General features: G+C 47.9%; 1 protein-coding gene across 22 annotated transcripts in view; it reads left to right on the top strand.

Annotated features, from left to right (window-relative positions):
* LOC111858790 (receptor-type tyrosine-protein phosphatase S-like) overlaps window positions 1-27,424 on the top strand; it is a 141,911-nt gene that overhangs the window by 66,646 nt on the left and 47,841 nt on the right. For all 22 annotated transcript variants that reach the window (XM_072704169.1, XM_072704174.1, XM_072704168.1 and 19 more), the window contains 2 exons: window positions 8,176-8,364; window positions 19,430-19,540. In XM_072704169.1, the coding sequence (XP_072560270.1) occupies window positions 8,176-8,364; window positions 19,430-19,540 (300 nt within the window). The remainder of the gene's footprint in view (window positions 1-8,175; window positions 8,365-19,429; window positions 19,541-27,424) is intronic.

The following is a 27,424-nucleotide window of genomic DNA, read 5'->3' as shown; positions in this document are numbered from 1 at the left end:
ATTACGCCGTGCGTCCTGATAAACCGTCCGAGATTAAAAACGCAGCGATTTTTCTCGCCGTCCATTAAACGCCGGCCTCGTATTGTACCTCGACTGCCTATGACCCCAGGAAAACAAGGAGAGGGGGATTATGGGTAAAGTAGCACAGAAACACCCTGAAGTTGCATTTTTCTGCTTCAGGAGCTTAGAGAGTGATGCGGACTGTCTGCCACTGAAGGTTTGGGGCGTTAGCAGTGACAGACGGGGATTAGCAGAGTATGGCTGATTAGCATTGCAGTTGAACTCTTCCGGACAGTTGAGCGGTGCTGTAAGAAAGCACTTTATCATGTAGGGAGGCCAGTGGCAGCTGGTGCTGGGCCTAGACCCAGCCTGGGTGGCTGGGATTAAGTCTCACACCTCATACCCCTCCTTCCAATGCACAGAGTTTTAGTGGGAATGCGATTAACCTTGTCTTTGCTGCTTCCATGGGATATTTCTCATGTTCCTGGGTGTTGAGACCCTGTCAAGTCAAGTCAAGTGAGCTTTATTGTCACGCCTTTCATATACAGGTGTACAGTGGCACAAAATAACGTTTCACCCGGACCACATACAACATGCAACACGCAACAGCAGGGGGAGGGTTTTCACAAGGCTTGAAGTGCAAAACACACGGGACAGTGCAAAAATGTGAAAGTAAGACACAAGGGTTTATATACATAAGGGAACTAGGGGAGGACTGATAGGCAGGGCCCGGGCCCCCCAGCACCGTCAAGGGGCCCCTTCCAACTGCAAATCTCACATGTATGCAAAATATATGAAATGATTAAGGTGCTGAATTCATACATGTTATAAAAGCCTGTGACATGCAACTTGTATATCACTCAAGTTTATCTATACAGTCTCATTATGGTGGGAGCCAAAACACAAAAAAATATTTGGTACAATACTACTTTGAAATGTAATAGTTTGTGATGTTTTGTAGTCAAACTATGTTGTCGAGGTGTGTATTTAATGAACAAAAAGCATGCTTGTGGAATTTTCAAACTACTGCAGTGCATGATGGGTACGTTGTTTGGAGACTCCTTAAATGTTATAATCTGCAATTGCTGCAGTTGGCGTAGGCAAACCCTAGGTGTGAATTTGTAAAGGGGGGGGGGGGTGGGATGGTCCATTTTCGCCCCAGGGCCCAGTGTACAGTTCCACCTCTGAATGGAACGTGTATGTATGTAAACAAGAAGCAAGACAGCAGTAGCATAATGCGACATAATACATATGGCAGCTAAAAGGTACCAATAACCAGATTTATAATAATAAGTTAAAGTGACCATTGCCAGTCCGGGGGGGGTTGGGGGGGCTGTGCATGACCTTTTCTCACACACAGCTGCCCCTTGACCTCACCCCGCGTAACCCCAGCCCGTGGCTGACCCCCAGTCTGTCGATGCCGGGTGGTAATTAGCTGGAAAATTAGCATCGATGCATGGAGGGCTGGCGGCTTAGCGGAGCGGTGGGGGGAAAGGGGGGGGTGCCTGGTAACCCAGGCACGCCATTGGCTGCGGGGTCCGGCATCGGGATCATGTGCGACCCTAACAGCCGGGTACATGGGGCCCACACATTGGTCCGGGATCATTTACACAGGGGTGGGGGGCGGGGGGTGGACCAGGGTCAGAACTAATGGGAATTTAAATCCCTGCTGATGGTGGGGTGTAGTCAGGTGATAAGTAATTTCACCAGCTAATCCCACATCCCATCCTTCGCTCTCCACACCTTCTGGATCCTTCGGCTCAGCCGGGGAGGAGTGCCGTGTCCCCCCCCCCCCCCCCCCACCCGTCACAGCCTCACAGACTCAGCTCCTCACTGCTGTAATGCCCCTTTGTTAGCTGCTGTAGCGTCTGCGCAGATCGATGCGCCGGCGCGATCCTGTCCTATGTTGGGTATCAGAGTTTGCCCGGCATCTCCTGACCTGCTCGTGTAAATTTAAGGAAGGCGGAGCCAAACACTGCGGCACCAGCTCTCTGTTTATTGTTTTTAATGGGCCCTCTAATGGCATTTCTGCATCTATGCAATTATGCTCCACTATGTAATTGTGGATGAAGAAAAAGGCACATTGTTCTTATACTTGTAATTAAACTAATAAATCCTGTTAAACGGGCGCTGCATACTCATTGTGCTGCATTCTGCAGAAATGTGCAGGGTGACGGCGTGTAATGGCTCCGAGCCGCAGTCAGACACGTGGGGGGACACGGGACGGACAGCGGCTCTCGTAAAGGGCCCCCCTGCCCCCCCCATGATGCAGTTTAGCCACTTCGCTCGTGACTTTTATTCGACGCGGCTTACTAAGCATTTGGTCTTACTGAGAGCCGGCGCCTCTAGGGTTTGCGGGTTGTGGGGCTTGTCGGTTAGATAGGGAGGAAGGGGTGGGACAAATCTAACACGGGAGTGAAGGTGTCTGAGGTTTCGCTGCAGGGTGTGCGGGCTGCCCGATTCAGCCCGGTCGCCGGTTCGAGCTCAGCCTTGGCACGACTGCGGGTCCTTCAGCGACGCCCTTAACCCCCAGCTCCCTGGGCGCTGCTATGGGGGGGGGGGGGCGCCCTTCGTGACCAGCTTGCTCTCACCTACAACGAGCAAGTTGGGGGGAGGCATAAAGAGAATTTCCCCACAAAGATTAATAAAGTATCTATTATTATTATTATTATTATTATGCTTTCATGGGGCTTAAAATGTCTAATGCCCCCCCAGGCTCTGATGTTAGTCACACAGTGACAGCCCAGTCTTATCACAGCTGTCCCATACCTGTGCGCCCCCCCATCTGCATTGCCCCTCCCTCTCCGCAAATTGCCCGTAATCTGACAGCGTACTCATGCAATGCGTAATTACCAGGCCCGGGTGACGTGCCGGGCTGAGCTGTTTTTCTGCTCCATAATGCCCGCGGGCGGCTGTTTGTTTTCTCCGCTTAAACGTTCCCCGTCCGCCGAGGCCTCCATGGAGGAGAAGACCCCCCCCCCCCTCCCCGTCCCGCGCAGCACCCCCCCACAGGGGAAGGTGGACGCTTCCGACGGTGATAAATCAGGCCCTGGCGAGCGGCCAGGCCTCCGGCGGTGCCGGCAGGCCGAACACGGCGGCCGTTTCTACGCTGACGGCATGGGACCGGTTCCAGGCGAATTACGCAGTCCGCCTCGTTCACACTCGCCACCCACGTCTCTGCTCCTCGGCCACGCGGAGCTGAGCGGGCGACTTTCCGGAATGCGTTCGCCATCTGCCCGATTGCGCTCGTCTTTAGGTAACTCGCCGGAATAATGTGTAGATTGAAACGTGTGGCTGACTGATATTTGGTAAACATGCGCCCTTAGGGCAGTAAATAGCCGTGCCACTCGCCATGCCCCAGCCGCGGTGGCACATGTAAAGTGATCGGTGGATTACGGTGGCCGGGCAGTGCCGCCCTCGACTCCAGGACGGGAACGGGGGGTTGGCACTTTAACCGCCGCTGCCCGGGGAGGCTGATTTATTATGCTAATTGTTGCCACGGGGGACGGGTTACGGAAGATTCTGGAGGCCGCCTGCCCGTCCTGCTGGTGGAGCGCGTGCTCGAGGGCAGCAGACCCAACCTATACACAGATGGCGACAGGAAGCAGAGGAGGTGGGCGGGGAGGTGTGAAGTGAGAGATGCTGGGGTTGGAGAGAAAGAGGGGCGAGTGACACTCAGAGCAGCCCCCCCCCCCCGACCCCACCACAACCCCCCAGGAGGGTTTCCGCATCTTTGTTGATTCCCCGTATTTTCCATCTGAGTGCCACCTTGTGCCAGGGTGGGCACGCATTCAGGCCCGTTTCCGTGACAACGCAGCCACCCCATCTTCCTCCGCAGGAATGCTGCGGTCGCAGAGCCGCCCGCTCCAGCCCCTTCCCTGCCTCCCGCCCTACGATCTCCGTCCGAAAGGGGGGGCATGGGCCCCAAGAAAACCGCAGGGTCCTGAGCTACTTATCTTCTGCGGGCAGCGTAATTGCAGTGAGATAATGACACTCGACTCAATCGTCATCGTTTACTACATTTGATCCTATTCTTGCATGAAATCCGGCTGATTTTCCACGTAAAAGCTAACAAACCCCCAGTTTGGCACCTCCCCTGGGCTCCCCTGGGCTCCCCTGGGCTCCCCTGGGCTCCGTAAGGTCTCACACTGCCGATTTTGAACACAGTGCCCACTGGTGGTGGACAGTGGCGCCTGCAGAAGATTTTTCTACGTGATTAAATGTGCCCCCTCCTCTCGGCATATTTAATTATAGGGGGGTGGCATCCCTTATTTCTTCAGGGGACTGAGCCCCTAAGGGCCACATTTTAGAATTGCCTCTGGTCTGTCCTTGACTGCCTGTGACAGTGGAGGTTCACTGGGTCTCAGATGATCTGCAGCATGTTCTGTAAGCAGCGACATTGATTTGAAGAATAGTTATTGGCCAATTCTAAGATATTTTAAGGTAGGGGGGCGTAAGGGGGGGGGCATAATACACACCACGGGGCCAAGCTTATTGATATGTCTTCAATCGGTGAGTGACAGTGGAGGGGACACTGCGGGAGCCAATCAGCATTCAAGTGCCCCTGTGACCCCGCCCCTGGTGGACCACCAACACGGAAGGGAGGCTCCTGGGTAATCGCTTTGGCAGAGGGACGACGTCATGGCGGGATCCACGTAGCCAGTGGCAGCACATTAATTACAGCGGTGCCACGATGTCAGTGGGTCGTGAGCCCATAACCAGATGAGACGATTACCTAAGCATTACCTCAGTGTACCAGTGGTTGTACCACTCCTCAGGATAAGCTGTGAGTGGTATAACCTCATATGGACGGGCATCACCCTCTGCTGCGCCCGCTTACCGCCGCGCCTGTGACCTTGCAGTGGGATCCGGTTGCCCATGGCGTCTCCAGTGCCGATCTGATTAGAAGGTCCACACCTGTCGCTTGCACAGAGCCTTTACGCAGAGAATCGCAATTAGGGATAATTAATGTTTTGATCTAGCGTGCCATTGGGGTGAGAGGTCACTGCTTAATCCCAGCCAGACAGGAGCCCATGCAGTGCCTCTCATCGTAAAAGGGGAAGAAGGGGAAGCATGGCTGCCAGCCCAACGGGAAACGTACGCTGGAAGGGGGCCGTATTCGTTATGGCGGATAAACATTGGCCAGGAACTAGCCACACGGCGATAGGGTTAGCTTTGTGTTCATGTAAACATTTTCAGGATTTTTTTTTAAAGCTTTATGGTATCTGGCTTGCATTTTTAAGAAATAAATTATGATATTTTAATAACAATTAAAGCAGTCATCATTCTGCATTCATAATGTATTATAATGCATTCATAACGTATTACAGTAAGCCCTCATGCATTCGCGCTTCGTGATTCGCGAATTCACAGATCTGTAAAAATTTCATTGGAACCGAACTTTTCGCGATCTTCGAAAAACCTACAGAAGCGTTCATAGTGATTTATAAGTTTTCATGCTATTAAGTGTAAAATTGGTAAGAAAAATTTAGTTAATGAGGATTCTGTGTTTTTGGGGGAAAGTTCAAGACATACAATATAAATCAGTTACAAAATCCCTTAAAAAAACGTGGCTTTCTTATGGAAACGTTCCTTCTTATGTACATACTGTACTGTACCTTTACAAGATGCAAATCCCATTCGCTAATTCATAATCATCATTATCTTAAATCAATATTCATCATTGGTGAGTTTTTTATTAAATATTTTTAATGTGTGTATATATTTTGTTCTCTCTCTCTTTTTCGTGGTTAGTGCACACATAGTATTTTTACAACTTATTTCTGTACGTCTCTACGTAATTTTTAATTGATTGAATACCAGTACTCTGTACTGTACGTTCCCTTATGTATTTTATTAAATTGTACCTTGGTTACGTATATGACTTCTGTCAATAAGTTTACAGTCCCGTTTGTTTACTCATGTTACCTAACTGTAAATGCAAAAGAAAAACGGCAGCCAATGCCGTGTTCTATGAATGATTAGGGGTAACATTAGTATACTGTACTGTAAATGTGCTAGTGTGACAAATATCCGTTAGGCGATATTGTACTCTAGATCAAACATTTGTTTTTAAAAGTAATGTATTAAGCTAAATTTTAAATGAAATTAAAGTGTTTTGGGAGCATATTTAGGGTTTAAACTATAGAAATAAGCATATATTACCATTTTTAGTAACTCTACCAAACATCTGCGAATCCTCCTCATTCGCGATGGGTTCTGGAACGTAATCGTGTGAATGTCCAAGGGCTTACTATATAATGCATTCATAAAGGATTATAAACATGGCTATAACTATTGATAAAAAGGCATAACGCATTATAGCCATGTTTATAACACCTTATGAATGTGCTCTCATCTATAATGAACTATAAATACCTTCATAATGCATTAAAATGGTCACTATAAAAATTAAGGATGCTTTTTACTCTATTATAAAGCTATCAATAGTGCATTATAGATTAGAGCAGTCATTATACATGTGCATGGCTATAATGCCTATTTATAAAAAGTTATAGCCGTATTTATTTTATGAATGCATTATAATGCATTACGAAGGTATCTAATACATGATACATGACTGCTTTAAGTAAAGTGCCACTGATATGTCTTATTGGCAATTGTTAACCATTGAGAGCTTGTCATCAGATTATTAAAAATAGGCTAGATTTCACCCCAGGCTCAGGTGTGTGAATTTGTATGGAAAACCAGAAATATATCAATCAACGATTGTGTGTAGAAGCTGGAGAGGTTCTAGTGTTTCGGCTGCATTTATTAAGTGTCATGTCTGAGGTTTCTAAGTAAGGCCTTATATTTTTTGTGGGGGTGATTGTAAAGGTACAAAAATCTCAAGCATATTTTTCATTTGTACACTAGCTTGTCTGCAGCAGTGGTGATTTTCACAGAAATGAGATGAACCGCCAAAATGCACAGGAAACCAAAAATATATTTCCCAACATACCACTTTGTCTTGCAAAAATGCTACTGTATTGTACAGTCCTTCATTTTTATGCCGTGTAATGTTGCAGATCGTGCATCACATACTTTGTTGCATGTCGTGTTTAGCGCAATAAATATTCAAAGAACATGGAAAAGAGTTCCAATGTTCTTGTCGCATGTGGCGATAAAAAAATGACTGGATATGCTAAGTTTCTTCGGAAGGCACCGGAAGAAGCCCACTTGAAACAGACACGACAGCTTTTGCTTATAAGGTCAGCAACGGTGGTTACAGAGAGTTCGCAATGAGTTTTTTTTTTCTCCTTTTTTTGCAGAATTATGGAGGCTTGTGTTAGAACTAGATAATTCAGGTTTGGAAACCTTAAGCTCAGAGGCCATAAAGCAGCAAACAGGCCAGCACTAGGAGAACGATGATTAAATGGCCGCGTGGAGCAGTGGACAGCCCTAACAGATGTGGTGTTACAGGACTGGCACCCGGAGTCATTTTTACTATTAAATCTGAACCTCTAACTGGATGGTGCGGATTTCTGCCGAGAGCAATTTGGCCCGACGAGACAATCGGTACTGCGGGTCTGGGATGAATCACACCCTGGTGAACCACCACCAGGAGTGATGTCAGTGAGCGTAATGGACATAATAAGCTCCATTACCAATGCCGGGGAAAAAAAATAACAACAACAGCAGCGGCCAAAGCATTAGAGCTCTTAGGCGGGGTCAGATCTCCAGCGTTCCTGTCCGGGGGTGAGGTTCTCATCGGGGAAGTCCTTCTCAAACAGGTGGACTTGCTGCCATGTTGGGTTTCAAGGTGCGGTTTCGGGAAATGTGTTGAGCATTGGTGGTGAAGTGGGTGAAAAGGCAGCAGAAAACACCAAGCTGGGTGAGAAATGTCTTTGTAGTGGAAGAGGAATTTTGCTACTTACATGTAATACAGTGTCTCTCAACCCAGTCCTCGGGGCCCCTCAGACAGTGCACATTTTCCATCTCTCTCAGCTCCTGGTCAATCAAGAAGGAATAACCCGGCGCAGGTGTGTGGGGGCAGGGAGGGAGCAAAAACCCGGATTGTCTGGAGGTCCCCAAGGACCGGGTTGAGAAATGTGGAAGTCGTAGATGACACCTGATAGACGGCACCTGTTTGTCTGCCACAGGGGAGCAACACGTTGATGAGCGATTGTCGCAGTTACACCTCCAAGTCTCAGAGTGGCGCTTTTGTCCCCGCAGAGGACCTGCTGCCGCCCGGCTTCCCCAACATCGACATGGGCCCCCAGCTGAAGGTGGTGGAGCGCACGCGCACGGCCACCATGCTGTGCGCCGCCAGCGGCAACCCCGACCCCGAGATCACCTGGTTCAAGGACTTCCTGCCAGTCGACCCCGGCTCAAGTAACGGGCGAATCAAACAGCTGCGATCAGGTAAGCCCTGCCCTCCCGAGCGTGACACCCAGGCTCTCGTGTACGCGCGCGGTGCGCCGCGTCGACGGTACCCCCTAATCCGCTGGAGCGGGTGGGTAGGCGTTTTGGGAAGTCCAATTTCAGCCCTCGTTCACTTTGATCAAAACGGGACGAGCGATAAATCCCCGGTAAATGCCGGTATTCCACTCAGATTCAGGCTCTCCTGACTGGCAGGTGCTCGGCCAATCGATATCCCCAACAAAGCGCTTTCTCAAGCAGCCGGATTATATACCTCGCAGTTCAGGGTTAGCGTCGATGCCCTATGGCTAGTAAAACTCCTTGTTGAATTTCGGTTGGCCACAGGTCACCCCTGTTTGATAGCTAAATACATGACGAGACATGGAAAACTGATAGCATGTATTCCACACGATGCTGCCGCTGTCGACTCCGGCGCTATCCGTCCCGCTTTCTGTTCTCCTTGGTTGACATAACAAAGGCAGAAAGAGCACAGAGTAAAAGAGGCCTGTGTGCCGTACTCTTGGAAATCTGATGGTAACACCGCAAGAGATAAACATGCTGGGAGCAAATAAAGAGCGAAAAGTAAAAGCTTCCTGTTTGGAAAGGAGAAGGGGTTCCTTTTAGCCCAAGTTGAGCAGCACAGCAGGCGGGTTCTTCGTAGGGAACACGGAGCTTACTCCCAAGCCTGGCCAGTTCTGCAACGTTGCGTTAATGTGGAACCGCCAACGGCATCTTTATTAGAGTTCGGTCAGACACCTCAAGACCTCTGGGCTGAGGAAGTTCAGAGTTTACACCTGCGCTAACGTCTACAGCCGCCTCCACAAGCTAGTTTCCAGCCCGGTTCTGCTCTAGACCCAGTACCCTTACCTGCGCCATAAGCTGCTATCAGTAGGACTCAGGACGTTTGGTCGCTGGGGCCTGATTGAGCAACGTCAGCCCCCCAGCAGCACCGTGAATGTTGGAAGCAGGATAGACGTAGCACGCTCTGACATCATAGCAGGCCCGCACGCCCTGGAAGGGTCTGCAGGAATGGAAGCTTGTTTAAACAACTCAGTGTATTCTGGGATGATGGCGATGTGTTTTTTGTGGTTTAGATAACTCAGCCCTTTCAGCAGATGGAGTATGTGAGTCCGGACCAACCCCCCCCCCCCCCCCATTATGTATTTGGCTGTACCTTACTGTTTTTCTGTCTCTCTGTGTCCAGCAATCCCGGTTGGGTCCTTCTGTCTTGTGTATTGTCCTGCTTCTGTTAATGTGTCTTTTTCTCCTCTTTTGAAGAACTGCAGTTGATTACTAATTTCAACCAGATGCACGGCTAATTTTTTTGCCAAAGGTCAAAGTCAAATAGCGACTATGCGAAATCTGTTGAGGCATTTATAGTTTTCCATTAAGATTATACATTGCCAGTAATAATATTTCATTCAGGTCTATGAAGTTTATTGGTTTTGTAATTTGAATGTGTTTCCTCTGTTTCATAGTTCATGCGATTGATTTTGACCTTCTGGCATCTAACCATAAATATAAATTAGACGGTAGGTTTTATTTTGCTAGAGCATCTCTCAAATCAGAAAACTAAAAAAACACCCTGAAAGATACTTGTATGATAATAAGTATCTAATGTTCTCACTAAAATCTGAAGGCTGTCTACTGAGTTGAATCATCACCTTCTAATAGGCATTTTTGAATTTAAAGTGTTTGAATGAATGAGCAGATACACTTGTGTCCATAATCGGGAAACCCAGCGGACTGTCGAGAGGGGAATGACCGCCGTCTCACTCCTCCCCTAAAATGAATCGTTTTGTTTTTCCCCTTTTTCCTTATAATTTCCAGAAGCCTTTGGTAAGTGCCCACAAAAGTATCTCCCCCTCCCCAATGCAGATGGCATTTTACCAGCTTTAAAGTGCATGTTGGTCCCACCTCCCTTTATTTTTGAACCTCCTTTGCCCACCTTCTTTACCCGTCCCAACTCAAATCGAGAGAAGGCTTCCATGTCACATTTTCTGTACAAACGTAATTCACCGAAGACTTGCGGATCACGGCGATCCGTGACCGGAACCCGCAGCTCCCGTCCGATTGGCCGCCTCCTCCCTCGTCTCTTTCCGGGGGGGCAGACGCAGCTCCATCCTCTGCCTTTACCCAGTGCTCTTTTTGAAGGACAGCCGAGGCCGTGAGACCGGCGACCAAACTCCCCACGAGGTCATGCCGACACCTAGAGCGACAACAGCGGTGCTCATGTCCCGAACAGAAAGCCAGGACAGCGTGACCCCCCCTGGCTCGGGGAGCGCGCCGTTGGAAGAGGCCAGGTTTCTCCTGAAGTGCTTCTACATCTCCAGAGGCCTGTGAATGAGCAGGAGCTATCGGGTTGACAGAGCCCTGCTCTCCCACATCCCCACCCCCCAACTCGGCCCCTGATGCTCAGTGTTATTTCAGAAAATACTCCGTCTTCCAAGTCCTGTCGCTCTCTCCCTCGCTCGCACGCGCCGGTGAGAAGGAAATTCAAAAGCTGTTTTTCGCTCGACTCTCCATTCCGAGCGCCAGCCTCCATCCGCTGGGGATTCCTCTCTCCGGTTTCCACGACGCTGGAAACGCACCTTTTGTTTCTTATTCCCCTCAACTTTCCAGAGACAAGGAGGCCTAAAAATATCCTGAAATGTACAGGCGTTCTTGGCGGCAGGAGGTCAGCGCTGGAGAGGGTATGTTCGACGGCGTCCCAGTTGGGATGGATCTGTCCTGGGACCCATGCCTGCAGAGGCCGGGGTCCCACACCACCCCGCGCCATTTTACGCCAAAGAGGATAAGGCTTGTTTCAAATAAACAAGCTCCTCTCCTGACGTTCCGAGGCTGGCAGTAGATCCAGAGACTTTAATCCTTGTTCCGCTGGAGCGACCACGCAGTTCGAGAGCCAGGTCAGGTAGAAGAAACGCTCTAAAAGGGTTTCTCTCCGGGGGAGCGGGCTTTTAGTTTTTTTTTAATTATCATTATGCAATTTTGGCAGTTTTTGAATAAGCTTCACTTTCCCAATCGACCGAAACGGTACATTTCCCAGGCCGGAACGTCACGTATTTCAGCAGGGAGGGGTGGGGAGAGCGCGCAGGTCAGCGTGTGCCCTAACCCCCCCAGGAAGAGCGGGCATGGGAAAGGGAATGGAGCGGAACCACGGCGAAGATCCCCAGGCGCGATTTGGTGTGGACTTTGGTTTCTCGTTTTTTTATTTTTGGGTATTTTTTAGGTTTTATTTTGTGGTGACGGGGGCAGGGGGGGGGGCGCTGATGCGCTGATTGACGGGTTCTCGGCTGAGGTGTGGAAGATGCTGAGCGGGGGACAGATTTCAGCTGGTTATTTTGGTCCACGGGTGCCTGGCCTGTCACCACACGGGATCCATCGGTAAACAGCAGAGGATGGGGCTGCTTTACACCGTCCAGATGCTCACCGCGGCTCCCATTAATACCTTGGAACGGCTTCAGCCACAACTTCATGGCCACTGTGTGGGGGGGGGCGGGGGGGGGGGATTAACCGAGGCGCTTTGCTGTCACTACACGTTCATGAATCCTTAATGCAAAAAGTGCATTTGGCCAGAAGAGTGCTCTCGGGGTGGGGAAGGGGGGGGGGCAGACAATTTGTGACACACACTTACACAAGTGCACACATGTGTGTCTCCACATGAGGAGCCAGCGACGGATGACAGACCGGTTTTAAGTGAGCGGGACAGAACAGTAGAGGTCTGTTTTGGTGAGATGGCAGTACGGGACTGTCTCCTTATCCCCATAAATGAGGAGAGGGTATTTCCCCCCCCGTGGGCACGCTGAGGTCGCAGACTCACTCAAATGGTCTCTGTCCCAGTTTGCATTTCAGTAATGACACTCAAACAAGGTGCCCTGTCTTCATGGGTGAGTCATCACCAGTCACCCGGTTCGGCCGAGGACGAAAGAGCCCAAATCGGCTCAAACTCAGAAGATCACCTCAGGATCCAGGGCCAGGGAATGAGAGAGACTGGACATTGGCAGCAGGAGTGATGGACGTCCACTCTGGCTCCGACCTTGTCGATAGATCCAAAGAGATATTCCTGCTTGGCGACGAGACTCCATTTTTCACATAACGACGGACACCATGAAGTCGCTTATAGTTTGTTTCTTTTGGAATCCGGTTGAGTGATTTATCTTTAACAGTGTTTGCATTGAGATCCAGGTCCCTTGAAGATCTGCTGCCATTACCTTGAACTTCACCCAGAACAGGACTGACACTTTGATTCATTTTACCAAAATGAACCATTATTACCCCTCTTACTTGAAGCTACCCCCCTTGCTTCTTGTTTTGCGTCCCCTAACCTTCCACAGTCCAGATTCCCATTGCCAACCCTAGGTGACAGTCCTCACCCCATAAACCTGCATTTTTAGTTTCCCTTTAACCAGTACCCAGTCAAGTCTAACCTCTCCTAACCTTAAATAATTCCTAACCCTAACTCTAACATTAACTATGACTAAATTAACATACTGCTGCCTCTACCCTTACCAATTAACTGTTGCCTTATTTTTTTGAGATTTTTCTGCGATCAGAAACAGAAAAAAATATATATATATTGTGTGTCTTGCCTGGTTCAGAAGTGCTCTGCGTTCAGGCACTTATTGCATTGAAGCTCAGAGGAGATGTCTTGAAAGCCGTTAGTGATCAGATCTCTTTCCCTACTGAATGTCACGCGTTTTTTCTGAACTTGTCTGGTGCTTAACATGTTTACAAACCACCTACCCTGATTTTACAGTTGTCTCTTATGTAACACAAGGCCTTCTTTAAAGGAAAAGGTTGCTTTAAAATGCTCAGCTGTCTTGTTCTGACCTGCTGTTTAGAAAGGCATGTCTTTGGCAGCAGTTTTGGTGAAAATGAAAGTAGAGCCCCTGAAGGTCACCAGGCCTGGAATGAAATGTTGGGACAAAGCAGAGAGGTCCTGCCATTATTTCCTAAAAACATGGCTGCCCACTGGCCCTAAGGCTTCTGGGTACATAGGTCTCAGAGACCCCTGACATTACTCCGCGGATTACTGAGAACCGGGTAAAGATCATCAACTGACATGCGGCCCATGGTTTCCGGAAGCTTTTTTCTTAGCGTGATGCTATCGATGTTCTAGACATTTATGATAAATATCTTCGGAATCTTTATTCCACATCTGATGACGATTGGTTAAGCTGTTTGTGGTCTTCTGACCTAAGAACCCCATAAGGAGACCACCAAACCGTCAGCTGAGGGTGTCGCCACCCTGTGAATTAATCGAGTGGGGGAAAAAAAAGTGGAAACCATCCTTAGAATGACTTTTCGGCGTGAATAGAGGCTTCAGTCGTGCATTTCCTGCATCATACACAAAGGGGGTGTGGGAAGCTGACTGTGCGACATCTACGTTCCATTGAGGGTAAGCAGCAGAGTTTCCAGTCAAATTAACCACTTCGTCAATGATAATTAACCCTAATCACTGATAGCAGTAATTTACAAAGCAACCCATCCCTAAGCAAACAAATAATACTAACATAAATCTTCAACTAAACTCGCTTTTTTTATTTGTTTTTTCCAGAGGGTACTCCTATACGAGGTAAGATCATAACCAGAGCACTAACCAGTAACAAATCCTAAACCCTAACAGTTAACCAGAAGTACAATGGAAATAACTCATGTTTTTAACAGATCAGCTGCCTCTGCCTTATTTCTGTGTCTGATGTGTGTCTTGCGTTTTTGTCAGTATGTTTTCGTTTTCTGTCACCTGTGTGCCTCCTCCCAGCTTTACTTCCTTCACCTCCTCCCAGCTTCACTTCCTTCACCTCCTCCCAGCTTCACTTCCTTCACCTCCTCCCTGTATAATTTCATTTGATTGTGCTTTATCCTTTTTTGTGTCACTGTGAGATGTGTGCTGTGTCCAGTGTTCGTTTTCCCTTACAGCCACTGAGTTGCCAAGGTGTCCACTGGACCGGGGGATTTGGCTTGTGGGAATTTTATTTACACATAAATGTCCCGAGGGCAGAACCAATAATGATTCAGAGAGATAACCAATCAGATTCTAAAGGAGGTGGGTCCAAGCAAGTAGAGGAAGCTGGACCAGGACGTCCGATTGGTTGGTCCTGCCTCCTCTACTTGCTTGGACCCACCTCCTTTAGAATCTGATTGGTTATCTCTCTGGGTGAAACATTCTTCTAGGCTGCTTGCCCCTAGGCCCCCACTGCGGGGTGTGATCTTCCTCTGACGCGAGAAGGGCAGCGCGTGCCATTACCCACGGTCACGTGCTCCGCTGAGGTTTTTGTTCCCAAGCCAGAGACTCCTTCAGAATACCAAAGAGACTGACGTGAACTTCATTTGGCTTCACCCCAGTTGAGTTTTTGAATGGCACATGTGAAGGGGCGAATTTTAATATTGCATTAAAATGGCACGTGAATAGTCACTTACCAAAATGGCAGGCAGGGGCCATGATGACAGAAGAGGTGGTGTGTCAGATTTACTGCAGAATGAAAAATGAGGATGTGGGTAGATAAAGGGGGGGGGGGTGCCTAGTGGCACTTTGACGTGGAGTGTCTGGGGGAGGGGCACACTAGTCTTCAGCTTGACTGCCATCCCCTGTTTGGATGTTATAACGGTCAGAAGAGAGCTGATGGGGTGATGCATGAGAATGAACTGTGGGGCGTCTGAAAATCTGCCTGTTCAAAACTTAGTCAGTAAATATCCTGGTACTAGTGACAACAAATAAAATGAAAGAGGGCTCAGTTTGCAGAATCGTTCCAACGTTTCCCCCAAAGTGGAAATGGTTTCTGTGGCACTGAGATCTACAAAGATCTTGCATCAGGGACTTTTCAAGCAGCAAAGGAATCCAGCTTCTCCCCTTTGTATTCTGCTGTGGAGGTTGTGGGTTTAGCGGAATGCTGTTGCTCATCGCCAACCGCGTGACTGACAGCATTTATGTCATCCAGTGTAATAAGCTGTGTGTGTGTGGCCCACAGGCATCTCTGCATGTGTGTCCCACTGAATAGAGTGAATGATGCTCCCAACCATGAATGAGAGAAAGCGGCGAATTCTCCTCAAAGTGGTTTGCTACATAGTGGCAGATTATAAGGTTGTAATGGATCACGCAGGGCTCATGCCACACTCTGATTCACGCTAAGTGACCTGGGTGTGTGAGGCCTGTTCACCTGAAAGGGGAAAGGCCACATTTTTTGCATTGCTGTTTTGCTACTTTGAAAGATATTAGCCTCAGGATTCACTAAAAAAAATTTAAAAAATAAACCTCAGACTTTCTCCGCTGATTTATATTTGGCTAGTGAAGTATCTCTGGATTTGGAAGTCAAGCAGCTTCAGTCCCCTCATATGACGATTGATTTCTAACCGGGTACAAAGTGTTTGTCTCTCCTCACTCTCTCTTGTCTCTGAGCCAAGGAAGTGAAGCAAGAGCGGTCAGCTGAGGGGGCTCTTCTGAAGCAGTGTTTCTCAAACGGGTACTCGGGGACCCCAGACGCTCCACGTTTCTGCTCCCTGCCAGCTCCCAGTAAGCAAAAATGTGGACTGTCTGGCAAGGAAGATGGAGGGGGGAGTGTGGGCCATGTGGGAGTCCCTGGGAAACAGGCTGAGAAAGACGTCTATAAAGAGACATTAAAATTTCCCATAAGGCAAAGCGTCCAGCCAATCCTCTCCCACCAGTGCCATTACCAGAGTCATCTCTTGTCATTCAGCTGATTATGTCATGGAGAAGCTTCCTTCCGTGTCCCCACCCCACCCCCCGCTGACTTGTAATGGACTGGGCCGTGTGGAATCGTGTCCCCACTCCACCCCCCGCTGACGTGTAATGGACTGGGCCGTGTGGAATCGTGTCCCCACCCCACCCCCCGCTGACGTGTAATGGACTGGGCCGTGTGGAATCGTGTCCCCACCCCACCCCCCGCTGACGTGTAATGGACTGGGCCGTGTGGAATCGTGTCCCCACCCCACCCCCCGCTGACGTGTAATGGACTGGGCCGTGTGGAATCGTGTCCCCACCCCCCCGCTGACGTGTAATGGACTGGGCCGTGTGGAATCGTGTCCCCACTCCACCCCCCCGCTGACGTGTAATGGACTGGGCCGTATATCTTCATAACACATGTGAGTCTCTTCATTACCGCAGGTGGTTCCGCTGCAAGGCCTCAGTCTCTTCCTGCTTATTTTAAACATCGCCCCAGGCCACTGTTGCTCTGTGAGTTGTAGTGTAACACCACCGTTGGCCGCTGTGAGAGCATCCGGTGAAATATGTATGCCCCCCACCCCCCCCCCCACGAGTAGATTTTTTGACGTAGCCCGTTTTAGGTACTGCATATTTAAGTGTGATGGGAAAGCAGCATAGGGAAGACTGGGAGTCAGGAGCAAGGCCTGTCGGGGTACTGGGAATGCACTGGCCCAGCCAATAAAATGGGACCAACTGCCCTCCCTGACAGCATGCAGGTCTCGGCAAGATGGGGGCCAGATGGGGTAGTAAAAACACAATTACATACAACACACAGCTAATTGTAATTTATATGGGGGGGGGGGGTCAGGCTTGAGGGAGCAATTGCAGGGATATGGCATGCATTTATTTAGGATGAATTCCTGCATACTATCACACTCTGGGGATTATAAATGCCTTAAAGGACAGTGATGGTACGGTCCAGCGATGAAAAGGCTGATGTACATCCCTCCCCACTTCAAAGGGAAAATAAATAAACTATGTGTAAGAGAGAGGAGGATTAGAGAAACACAGAGAAACAGTCTGACACTTCCTGGAGCTGACTGAGACCAGACCGTGAAACTCAAAGCAAAAAGGCGACAGAAGGAACACAGAGACTGGAATATTCGCTACACAGGCTTAGCAGAATTAGACAATGCACAAGAAAATAAGAGTGGGGAGCGTACACTGCATAACTGCGTACACTGCATAACTGCGTACACTGCATAACTGCGTACACTGCATACACTGCGTAACTAAGACGGTTCATGGTAGCTTGCTGCGTGTCCTCCATCCCAGCTGGCACCGTGTGGGCTGATACACTGAAGGGAAAGTGCAGTTTGAAACGGACACCATCCCACAGCTTAAACATTTTCTGCGTACTTTTGTAGCTCGTGGCTATCGGGATGTAATGAAGTCAGCAGAGATCAGTCCATCAACTGACAAAATTAGTTCCTATTCACTGGGCGCCTGGCTATTATTCAGTGGCTGCAGAAGGGTTTTGATTGGTATATTGATTAGGCCGTTTAGGGGTGGAGGTGCTGTCACAGGGGCAGAACGGAGGCCTTGGACAACACGATTTAATGAAAGGAATAACTTTCTTCGCAAAAAAACGGAGCACAGAACAATGAAAATGTTACAAATGTCCATGAGGCCTTTTCTGCTGTTATTACAGATCTTCTCTGATATACCCCTTAAATGCACCAAGCTGACCCTAATTAATGGGGCTAATTGTGTGCATGGGGGCAGGTGACTGATCGCCATGGAGATGCAGAAGCTGACTCAGACTGGTGCCGATGCAGTATCTTGTGATTTGTCCACTCGACGGCATTAACATTTAGCTAGTTAGAGATACTTACAGTATACTCATCCAGAGTATATAGCGGTCCAGCTCCTCGCTGAGTTTAAAGGCACGCACTGCCAGTTTGTGGGGGTGACTTCACAAGCCCACAAACTTGGGCCCCCCTGAATTGACCCGGAGGGGGCGTCTAAGTGCACATGGCCCCCTTCTCAGTCGCCCCCATACCTGCCTGCACATCAAAGGATCTCCCACGTCTCCCACCATGAAACTTTGAGCCGCCCACATCTGTCGGGCAAATGTTTCCGTTCCCCGCAGGGTCTCGGGGCAGGGCGCGCGGATCAGACGTGAGTCATGCCTGCTGCCCCATGCCAGGCAGAGTGTTCACAGCGGCTGCGTGTAATTATCACTGTTACACGTTGTCTCCGATAAGATTGGGTTAGGAGATACTTCAGGTGAGTAGGGGAAGGTAATAGATTTACACAGAGGAAGGATGCTAAAGATCGCCAGTAAGGAACAGTTTGCTTATTTAGTCTGAGCTAAGTGCATCTGGTGATGGGAGCTGGGTGATAAGGTCTTTGGTCTATGATAAGTCAAGCTGCATTCCTGGGTATCTAACCGATGAAGTGTACGATTAACCTGTGCCAGAGGAATACTGCAAAAAGGCTGTGTTTGTGCTTAGCGTGTGTATGTGTGTGGGCCTGTGTGTGGGCCTGTGTGTGTACGTGCAGCTCCGAGTTTCGCTGGATGCCCATCGGTGTCCCCTCTCGACCTGCATGCTCAGCGAGCGGCTCAACACGCCTTGTTAGCCAAGGATGCGGGGAAGGACGAGATAAGCCAGAAGGTCCGCCAGACGCCGGCGCGTCGACACACCCCGCCTGAGCCTTAATGAGTGCCAGCAGTCTCTCTGTACGCAAGGCGAAGGCAGCAATCTGTCACCGGTCCAAACAATCCGGATCCCCCTAATTACCTTACCATGCCCGTGGCTCGCTAATGAGAAATTATCTGACAACTTGAGGGTTTTTTTTTTTTTTGTTAGAGGGAATTGATTGTCTTGTGGTGTGAGCAAGTATACATAAACAAGATTCTGTGTTGTGTAAAGTACGTCTTTAGTGGACTGAGCATATATGTAGACAAAACACCTCTCTTTCACTAAGTTATAGTATATTTATTTAGCAGCCGTTTTTATCCAAGACAGCATCCAGTTGAAAGCAGGGTCAAACCATCTCCGAAGGGACTGGAACCGGCAACCTTCCGATCACAGGCACACCATCCTAACCTACGCACCGTCGCCGTTAGCTGCACCAGGTCTTTGACTTTCCCCGTCAGACATTTACCCATAAACCATCCAGTGGTGTTTCTGCCACATGCTGTGAGAATGCATTGCTAGAGGCTGCCATTCACATCCACCTGGCCCCCGCAGAAGAACGTGCGACCCCCGCATCTGATATCGTACAGTAGTCACGTCGTCATGGTGGGCACGCCCCCCTGAGCGTGGACTCCTATCACTCCCAGGGCTCTAATACCAAGCTCTGTACCCCCCCCCCCCCCCAACATTTCTGTCCCTCTCCCAGGTGCCCTCCAGATAGAGAACAGCGAGGAGACGGACCAGGGGAAGTACGAGTGCGTGGCATCCAACAAAGAAGGCGTTCGCTACTCCTCCCCCGCCAACCTATACGTGAGAGGTAGGGAGCTACACGGAGCTCACGGGTACTGGGGCCCTCCCTCTGGGGCCCCCCCTCCGGGGCCTCCCCACGCGACTAAGAGACGCAAAGATCCCAAAAGCAAGTGTGGGCAGTTTCTCACATTCTGTGTAAATGCTCTCTTCTGTTTGCGTTTAAGGACGATTGTCTGGGTCACTTGGTAGTTTCCAGTAACCTTAAGTATAAATGTACCCAAAAGCTCAGTGCATTGCCTGCTGTATTGTATTACCGTACTTCTTTGTCTCCATGCGATCTTATGCTGTTTGTGCTGCATCACTCCCCGGTCGTCCGTTCAGCCTGGTGACGGGAGACATGAGGCACAAGGCTTGTGGTGGCTCACTGTGTGCTGTTAGTCACCATGCCACTAAACTTTTGGAGGGAAAATTGGCGATAAATGACTGTAAATGCTCGCTAACGCACACCGACCGGCCGCTGGGGTGCCTCATCTCTCCCACTACAAAATTAAACCACTCAACACTACTAATTATATAACTGTTGTTTGTCCAGCAGTCACTTATAGCATGTTTGACCAACAAACTAAATGTAACACCTTCTAACGAGGTCCCACGTTGCTATCTGCCGTTCATTCCCCGTGGCTGAAGCAGTAGCTCAGGAGAAAGCAGACTGGCATTTGTTATTCACGGAGAAAGAGGAGCCCCGCTGTTTGGGCTACTTGGATTGGTTCAACAATTTGCTGAAAGTAAGGTGGATTTCGATTGGCTGGAGAATGATATGCAAAAGAATGCAATTATTCCACACCTGGAAAACTGTCCAAAAAATACACTCTTTGTATGCTTCATATCTGCGTCTAATTAATTATTAACGGGCACATTATTGGACAATAGGTCAGAGATTTCTTTACCGTTTGTGTCCTCGCATTAGTATGCAGCCCGTGTAAGAGGCTTGGCTTTGAATTTAAATGTAGCCAACTGGGAAATGTGAAGTCGGATCCGCTTCAGGAACATTCGGTGTGAGCCCGACGTGACAGAGATCCAGGCAGCTTCCGAAGCAAGATCCACAGGGGAGCCGAATCCCACACCTATAGAAGGGTCGCTTGTTCCCAGGTTAACAAGCGACCTCCGGGCAGCCTCTCACAGTGCCGGGCTAACGGACGGGAGCCCTTTCGCAGTCCTCTGAAGAAAACACTGAAGTCTATGGCGAGTGTGAAGTTCAGCATCACTGGCGGCTAATCTGTGGTGTAGCCTTGCGTTTAGACAAAGGATCTGTGTTACCTCTCGTTTTTTTTTTTTTCCTTGTCCTGAAATCAATTTAAGTGTCTCTTAACCAGATGTATTTTATTTGGGACTTAGTTGAAATTAGTAGCTACAGCAAAATCAGCAATACCACGCAAGAACCAAAGGTACATGATGATGAAACTGGAATTGATTGGAATTCACCCAAATGGGCTGTGTTCTTTTATACAACCTCAGCTGCTAATTTTAACAAAACCTTGCTGTTTTATTGCCTGTTGGTTGTTGTCTCTCTCTTTTTTTGAGGTCTTTCAGTTTATTGTTTACTTTATGTTTTATTTATTTCTCTGTCGTGAAAGCAAATTGGCCACCATGGGAGCCTCTTTTAGGTGGCAAAGACATGATCATTTGTTTTGGAACATGGTGGCCGACACTTATCAAGAATAATGGCCACGGCAAGAGGGGGCGGGTGGGGGGGGGGGAGGGGATGTTTGAGAGGGGGGTGGGATGGGGTCAGACTTTCCCTGCTCCCAAGCTGAGTAACTGGGACAGGCACGTCTCTGAAAACCAGATGTTATTGGTTGCAAAAAAAGAGCGAAGGACCAACAAATGTCCAGCAAGAAATGTAGCAGCTAGAAGCCTTGAGGTGGCCTTTTTTACTCTCTCTGTGTTTCCCCTATTTTCTCTTTTCCTCATGTCATTGTGTTCTGCATCAACCCCTTTACATCCCTCAGAGCTTCGAGAAGGTTGGTGTGTTTTTTCTTTTTCACTTTTTTTACCCACATAAGAAACAAAAAATAAAATAACTGGGGAAAAAAAAGCTGAATAATTATATATGACAAAAGAGAACATTGAAAAGATATATACCTTTTACTAAACAATAAACAGGATGAATATAGAAATAATACTCATTTACAAATTTATTTTGATTTGGGGGAAAAAATTGATGAAAGAAGCTGTTCTACTGGGGATTTGTTTGCGTTTGAGTTTGCATTGTGGGGCCTTTTCTGGTCTGCATCCTCTCGTACTGCCTGGCTCCGAAGGCTTCTCTGCACTCGTTGCCATGGAAACCCTGCACTTGGAAATAACAGGCTTGATGCATGATGGGAGAATGTTACTGTGCCTGCATGCCTGATAGAGAATTCCTTTGGGTGTTGTCCCCGTGTTTCCCCAATTTGTTTGATTCCTCCTGTTCACCGTCCTTGCGTCGATTTATCACCGTCTCTGAAATTAGTGATTGGCTGGATTCTCTTTAGTAACTTATTTTGAGTGTGTACACGTGGTTATGATTATCTGTGTGTTTTTTTTTCTGTGTATCACACACACTCTCTCTCTCACACACACACACACACACACACACACATCCGCACATTTATTTTCAGTGTTATGTCCATACATACACACGCACACATGCGCACACACACACACACACACACACACACACAAACACACACGCATATATAAAATATCCAGTATGTCTCTCTGTGATTGGCTGGCTTGCTCATTGGCTGGCTTGCTCATTGGCTGTGCTTGTCTTCCTTTTCCCCTGACTTTTGCGATGCTTCTTGACTCACAAAACAAGCTGAAAACACTAAAAACAAATTATACTAACCACACATGTCCTTATTTCAGTGTTCTTGTTCTTGTCATCCTTTTAAAAAATTGATCCATCTTGGCGAATAAGAATCAGCCGGGCTTGCTTGTGACCATCAGCACCGTTGATGAGATTGACACAGAGCCGTTTTTTTTTATGCAGCACCAAGGGGCTGGACGTTTGGTCCAGCCAGCGCTGGCTTAAATGGGGTTGTTCTGCTCCATGTCTGCTTCACGTTTTCTCCCAGACAGTGGTCCCAGTCACTCCTGTATTATTCATTCAGTTCCATTAGGGCCGTGTGCATCTGAATAGATTTTGACATTTATGCGAAGCAAGTAATAACCTCTGTCAAATTGACCAAAAGAAACTACTTTATTTGAAATTTCTTTACGATAATACCCCTTTTTTTTTATAAATGAAAATGCCAAATTAAGTGAAACCCAAATCAAGGTTTTAGTCAAATGGCAAATCCATTAAGGCCACGAATTGCGTTTTTCATTTATTTCATAAGTGCTTCTACATTAAATTTTATAGCCTGTAGTTGTTCAGCTTTGTACACGGGACATTAACACGAGGATTATATTGCCGTGAAATTGTATGTCGCAGCGTAGTCTAGATTTGTCTGTATAATAAATACCTGCCATTGATCTTTGAAGGAGGGATGAGTATTCTGACCTAAGACAGGTTCTAATCTGATGTGTCATTTAGTCTGTTATGGCACGGCTTTGTGCTGACGCGCGTCCCTCCAGCACTGCTGTTAAATGTCAGTCTGCAGAGGGTGATTCCAGAATGCCAGGATGACTCCTGTGTCTGTAGAATTGTCCTCAATGCTATATGATGCACAGTGTGACAATGTAATTCCAGCCAAGAGTGGATAGCTGAGGAGAGCTCCAAGGGGGGCGGAGTCTGAAAGTCATGTGATCTGGGGGTGATGATAAGTTGACACCCCCAGCCTCGCTCTGAGAACCTTGAGCTGACTGGCAGGGCTTTGGCTTGGCCTGCTACATAACCTCTGCCTTCACTTTCCGGGGCCGAGGTCTAAGGAATGCAGGCAAGTCTTTGTTCCTCGTAGGAACTCGAAGCACAATCAGCCCGTTTTACCAAACCGGAGCATTTTGTGTGGCTCCAGAACTTTAAACAAGTGCCTCATTGTTGGGTTAGACAACAGTCAGTCTCATTCCCGCCATTAAAACAGAACCGAAACAGCATTTCTGAATGGCTACGGAACCCTCCAGGCTGGAATACTCTTCTCAGAGATAACGGCTAAAATGTGATTTACGCTGCCGGTCCAGTGCCATCAGATGGACAGATACTTGTATGCATATTGATCCCAGGGGGAGATTTGCATACAGCAGCGTAGGAGCATAAATTGTGAAGAGAATACCCATAGTGCAAACAACCCACAAAAACAAATAGATGAGAAAAGGTAAACTGCGGGACAAAATGTACTTTATATGCATATATAACCTATCATCATACTAACCAGCAAAATACCCTGTTGCATCTTTTCCCCAGTGAAGGTGGATTATTCTGACAAGAACATACGTTGGGTTTTCCCCCTGTTACGAAACTTTATATAGTTTATATTCAGAAAAATCAGCTGCTTATAAAAATCTGCTGTGCGACCAAATGGTAGAATATCTTTCTACCTTTGAAAGCGGAGCTAGGAGGCCAGCAGAATCATGTTCTTCATTTTCCTCTTAAAGTAATGTAGCATCCCACCCATTGGCCAAAGATGCTCCTTACTGAACACACACGTGTATTTTTTGTGAGTCAATTTCGCGGGAAACCTAATATCTGCTGCTGTGCAGGAGGTCTGTGCTCGTCTGTGTGATGTTTGGTCTGATCCCCTTGGCGTCCGCCTGCATGACTTGTGCTGCGTCTGTTTGTGAAGTCGACAAACTAAAGCTGAGTTACACCCTGCCCGCCTTCCCGGACAAAGCTGATGTGGATTCACATTCCGTGAACTATAAAGCTAGTTTGGCTCATGGTAACATCTTACATGTGATCAGGTTCAAGGTTCAGGTTCAGAAAGTACAAATCCAGACCAAGATCTTGTTGCAACCAACCAGTTGAGTACTTTGTGCCTATGACTCTTTGTCTTCAACTGGTTGGTTGAAACAAAATCTTGGCCTGAATTTGTACTTTCTGAACCTGAACTATCCACCTTTGTGTGTAATATAACCCCAAGTGATCCTTTCAGTCGGGGTAATTTTGTTGAGAGCTGAACGACAAATAGAAAATACGATAATATCTATAATAAGGCTTTATGACAGCCTCATCATGTTTAAATAAGACAGCGACAAATTTACTTCAATGACTGCTAAGTCGGAGACAGTAAAGTGAACTGGAGATTTTGTACGATTTAAATTTCTGGCAATATAATTATTAACGCTGTTGCAAAGCGAAGGTGTCCCAGTCTATGGCACACGGCGGCTGTTTCTCGGGGGGTGCCGAGTGTAACCTCAGCTTCACGATGACACTAAAGGCTGCACATTATTCTGGCTGTCCCCTTCATTTTGTGGCAGTGCAGGCTCATTCTGGCTGCCTCTCCAAAATGGCCGATAATGTCCGCCCTCTACCCTCCGTTTTGGTGCAACTTTACCACGTAGACTTAGTGGGGCGCTGCTCTCCACCACGCCAGTTAAGACCGTTGAGTCGCCTGTCTTCACACCGGGGCTTGAAATGGTATTTACTGCCACCCAAAGGTCTTTCTTTGTGGGTGGGGTGGACCACAGGGAGGCCGGGCTGGTATTTAATTATTTATTATTATTATTATTATTATTATTATTATTTTATTTTCTCACCAGACATACCTGCTGATTATTTTGGTCGACGTGATTTCAAACGATGGCAGGTCATCTGGGTCCAGCTGTCCTCCACTGTCCAGATTCGGACTTCACTTATAGCAGTATTTACCGCAAAACCCGGAATTACCAGTTTTATAACGTACGCGAAAAAAAGCAAAGCTACCACTGTTAATGCAAAACGCAGGCAAAATCGCGGAACGTTTATCGGTAACTGCTTCCTTGGTTCCAGTAAGATATGGTGGATCTTCTGGCCCGTTGTGATGGCCCCTCCGCTGTCCTAGTGGGGACCCATTTTCAGTCTCTTTGCTCTGCGTTGGAAATGAACACATCATCATTTCAGCGGCAATATATTAGTGACCCACACAGGAATAATAGGGCAAGCCAATACGCATATCCACAGGTGTAATAATTCAACATGATTAGTAAGGGCAGAATTATGTGTCCCTGATACACAGTACAATGATAATAGCCTTCATAATTCCTGTGAAGCACCATATTTATTGTCGTTTTTAGTGGTTTGAGGTGTGAGCGGTACCCGTTCAGATTACCTCCTTTATCACGAGCGTTCACTAGAGGAAGACGTCAGCCTGCCCCATGAAAGCCAATTCGCTCAGCCTCTGAAGCTGGCAGCCCCGCCCACCAGCCTTGACCAATCTATAACTGGAAATGCTTGCGTTGCCATTCACAGCTCCAGCTGCAATTCAATTGGCCGTCATTTATATGATCGTTAGAATAATCTGTTTACTCCAGCTATTCTGAGCAACTAAAGGTTGTGCTGGTGTGATTTGCGTGTACCGGAATATATATTTTAAAAGATCTCCAAAATAAATGTTCCAGCAAAAGCACAAGCAGCGTGGTACAAATCGGGTTATTGGTCTTAAGTTCCATTTGACTCTTTGTTTGCCTGAAGACTTCTGCCGTCTTGCACCCGGGAATTGCATACGTGTATGGGCTCACGTGACTTGTTCTAGACGTTTCTCTCTACATGTCCAAGGTGTCCTTCGATCTCTATGTCACTCCATAAGGCAGGACAGAAACACTCATGCATGTCTTTGTGGCGAATGGGCAGCCCTTTTCACCTTCGCTGGTCAGAACGCCTATTCTGACACCTTCCAGATTTTCGTTTTATTTATTTTCTGGATTTCCTGACACCCCTCAAAGCCTGGGCACCGGCTTCCGTAGACGGCTGGCCGTAAGCGTCGGAGATTCTTGAACATGCATGTGCTGTTAACGTGTCTGCTGCCGTTTTTAGCGAAGCATTGCTTTTCATTTTTAAGACGTAAGCCGGTTCACTGGGTATTAAGTAGTGAGTCCCATTTGGGTCAGAGCACTCGTATGATGAGTTTTTCTTATCTTTCCTTTTCCCCAAGAGAGGGGGACTGTGGATCCTGGATTTCAAGCCTCGATGTGTGAGACCTGTAGCCCCTGGAGAACCATGCTTTTCCTTTAGCCCAATTGGAATCCCACTTTGCTTTCCTCTTTCTTATCTTATATCCTCCTCTTCTTAACCCCCCCCCCCTCCCCCCTCCCATGTCCACGAGGTCCTCTACTCCGAGTCTGTCTGTCTGTCCCCAGTGCACCAGTGTGCTGTCTTGCTGCCTAGGTCTTGTAAAACACCCCCCCACCCCCACCCCACCACCATCTGGTCTCTCGTCTTTGGTCTGTCCACGCATTCCGTCTGTCTGTAGGCCGTCTCCATCCTTTCCTCTTCCTGCAGTATTCCATGAGGTCATCACGCCTCTAGGATGACTCCCCATACCGAAAAGACCGATATTCCAAATTTCTGTGACATTTCCTCCCCTCCCTCGCCACTTCCACTTCAGTTGTCCAAAGCAACCCCACAGAAAACCCATAGAGGCCAATTGAGTTGTTGAAACATTAACCAGTTTGCTGACATCTACATGCCTTAAGCACCTTTCTAAATAGCACATCTAATTGGGAATAATGGGGTTTTACTTCAGAATAGGACTTAACTATCGCCTAATTACACATAACGTAAGTATCTCTGCTGGTGAAGCTAAGATCTCTTCAGAGTTGAACAAACTCTAAGCCAATGAATTACATGACCCCGCCACTGCTCCATCCATCGCATTCCCTCCTTTACTCCTGTGTGTAGGGTTGGCAGCTGCATCCACGTCTTTCGGACATGGAGATGCAAAACCTTTCGTAAACCTAGCATTTTACTCCCACGAAGCTGTTCCTTTTTCGTCGCTTTAGTCTGTTTCTTTTATTATTATTTTGATATTTTCAGTCATTGCTTTATATCTCTAGC

Source organism: Paramormyrops kingsleyae, chromosome 21 (assembly GCF_048594095.1).
Source record: "Paramormyrops kingsleyae isolate MSU_618 chromosome 21, PKINGS_0.4, whole genome shotgun sequence".
NCBI lineage: Eukaryota > Metazoa > Chordata > Actinopteri > Osteoglossiformes > Mormyridae > Paramormyrops > Paramormyrops kingsleyae.
Note: the sequence above shows the minus strand (reverse complement) of the source record. Positions and strands in the feature narration are given on the sequence as shown.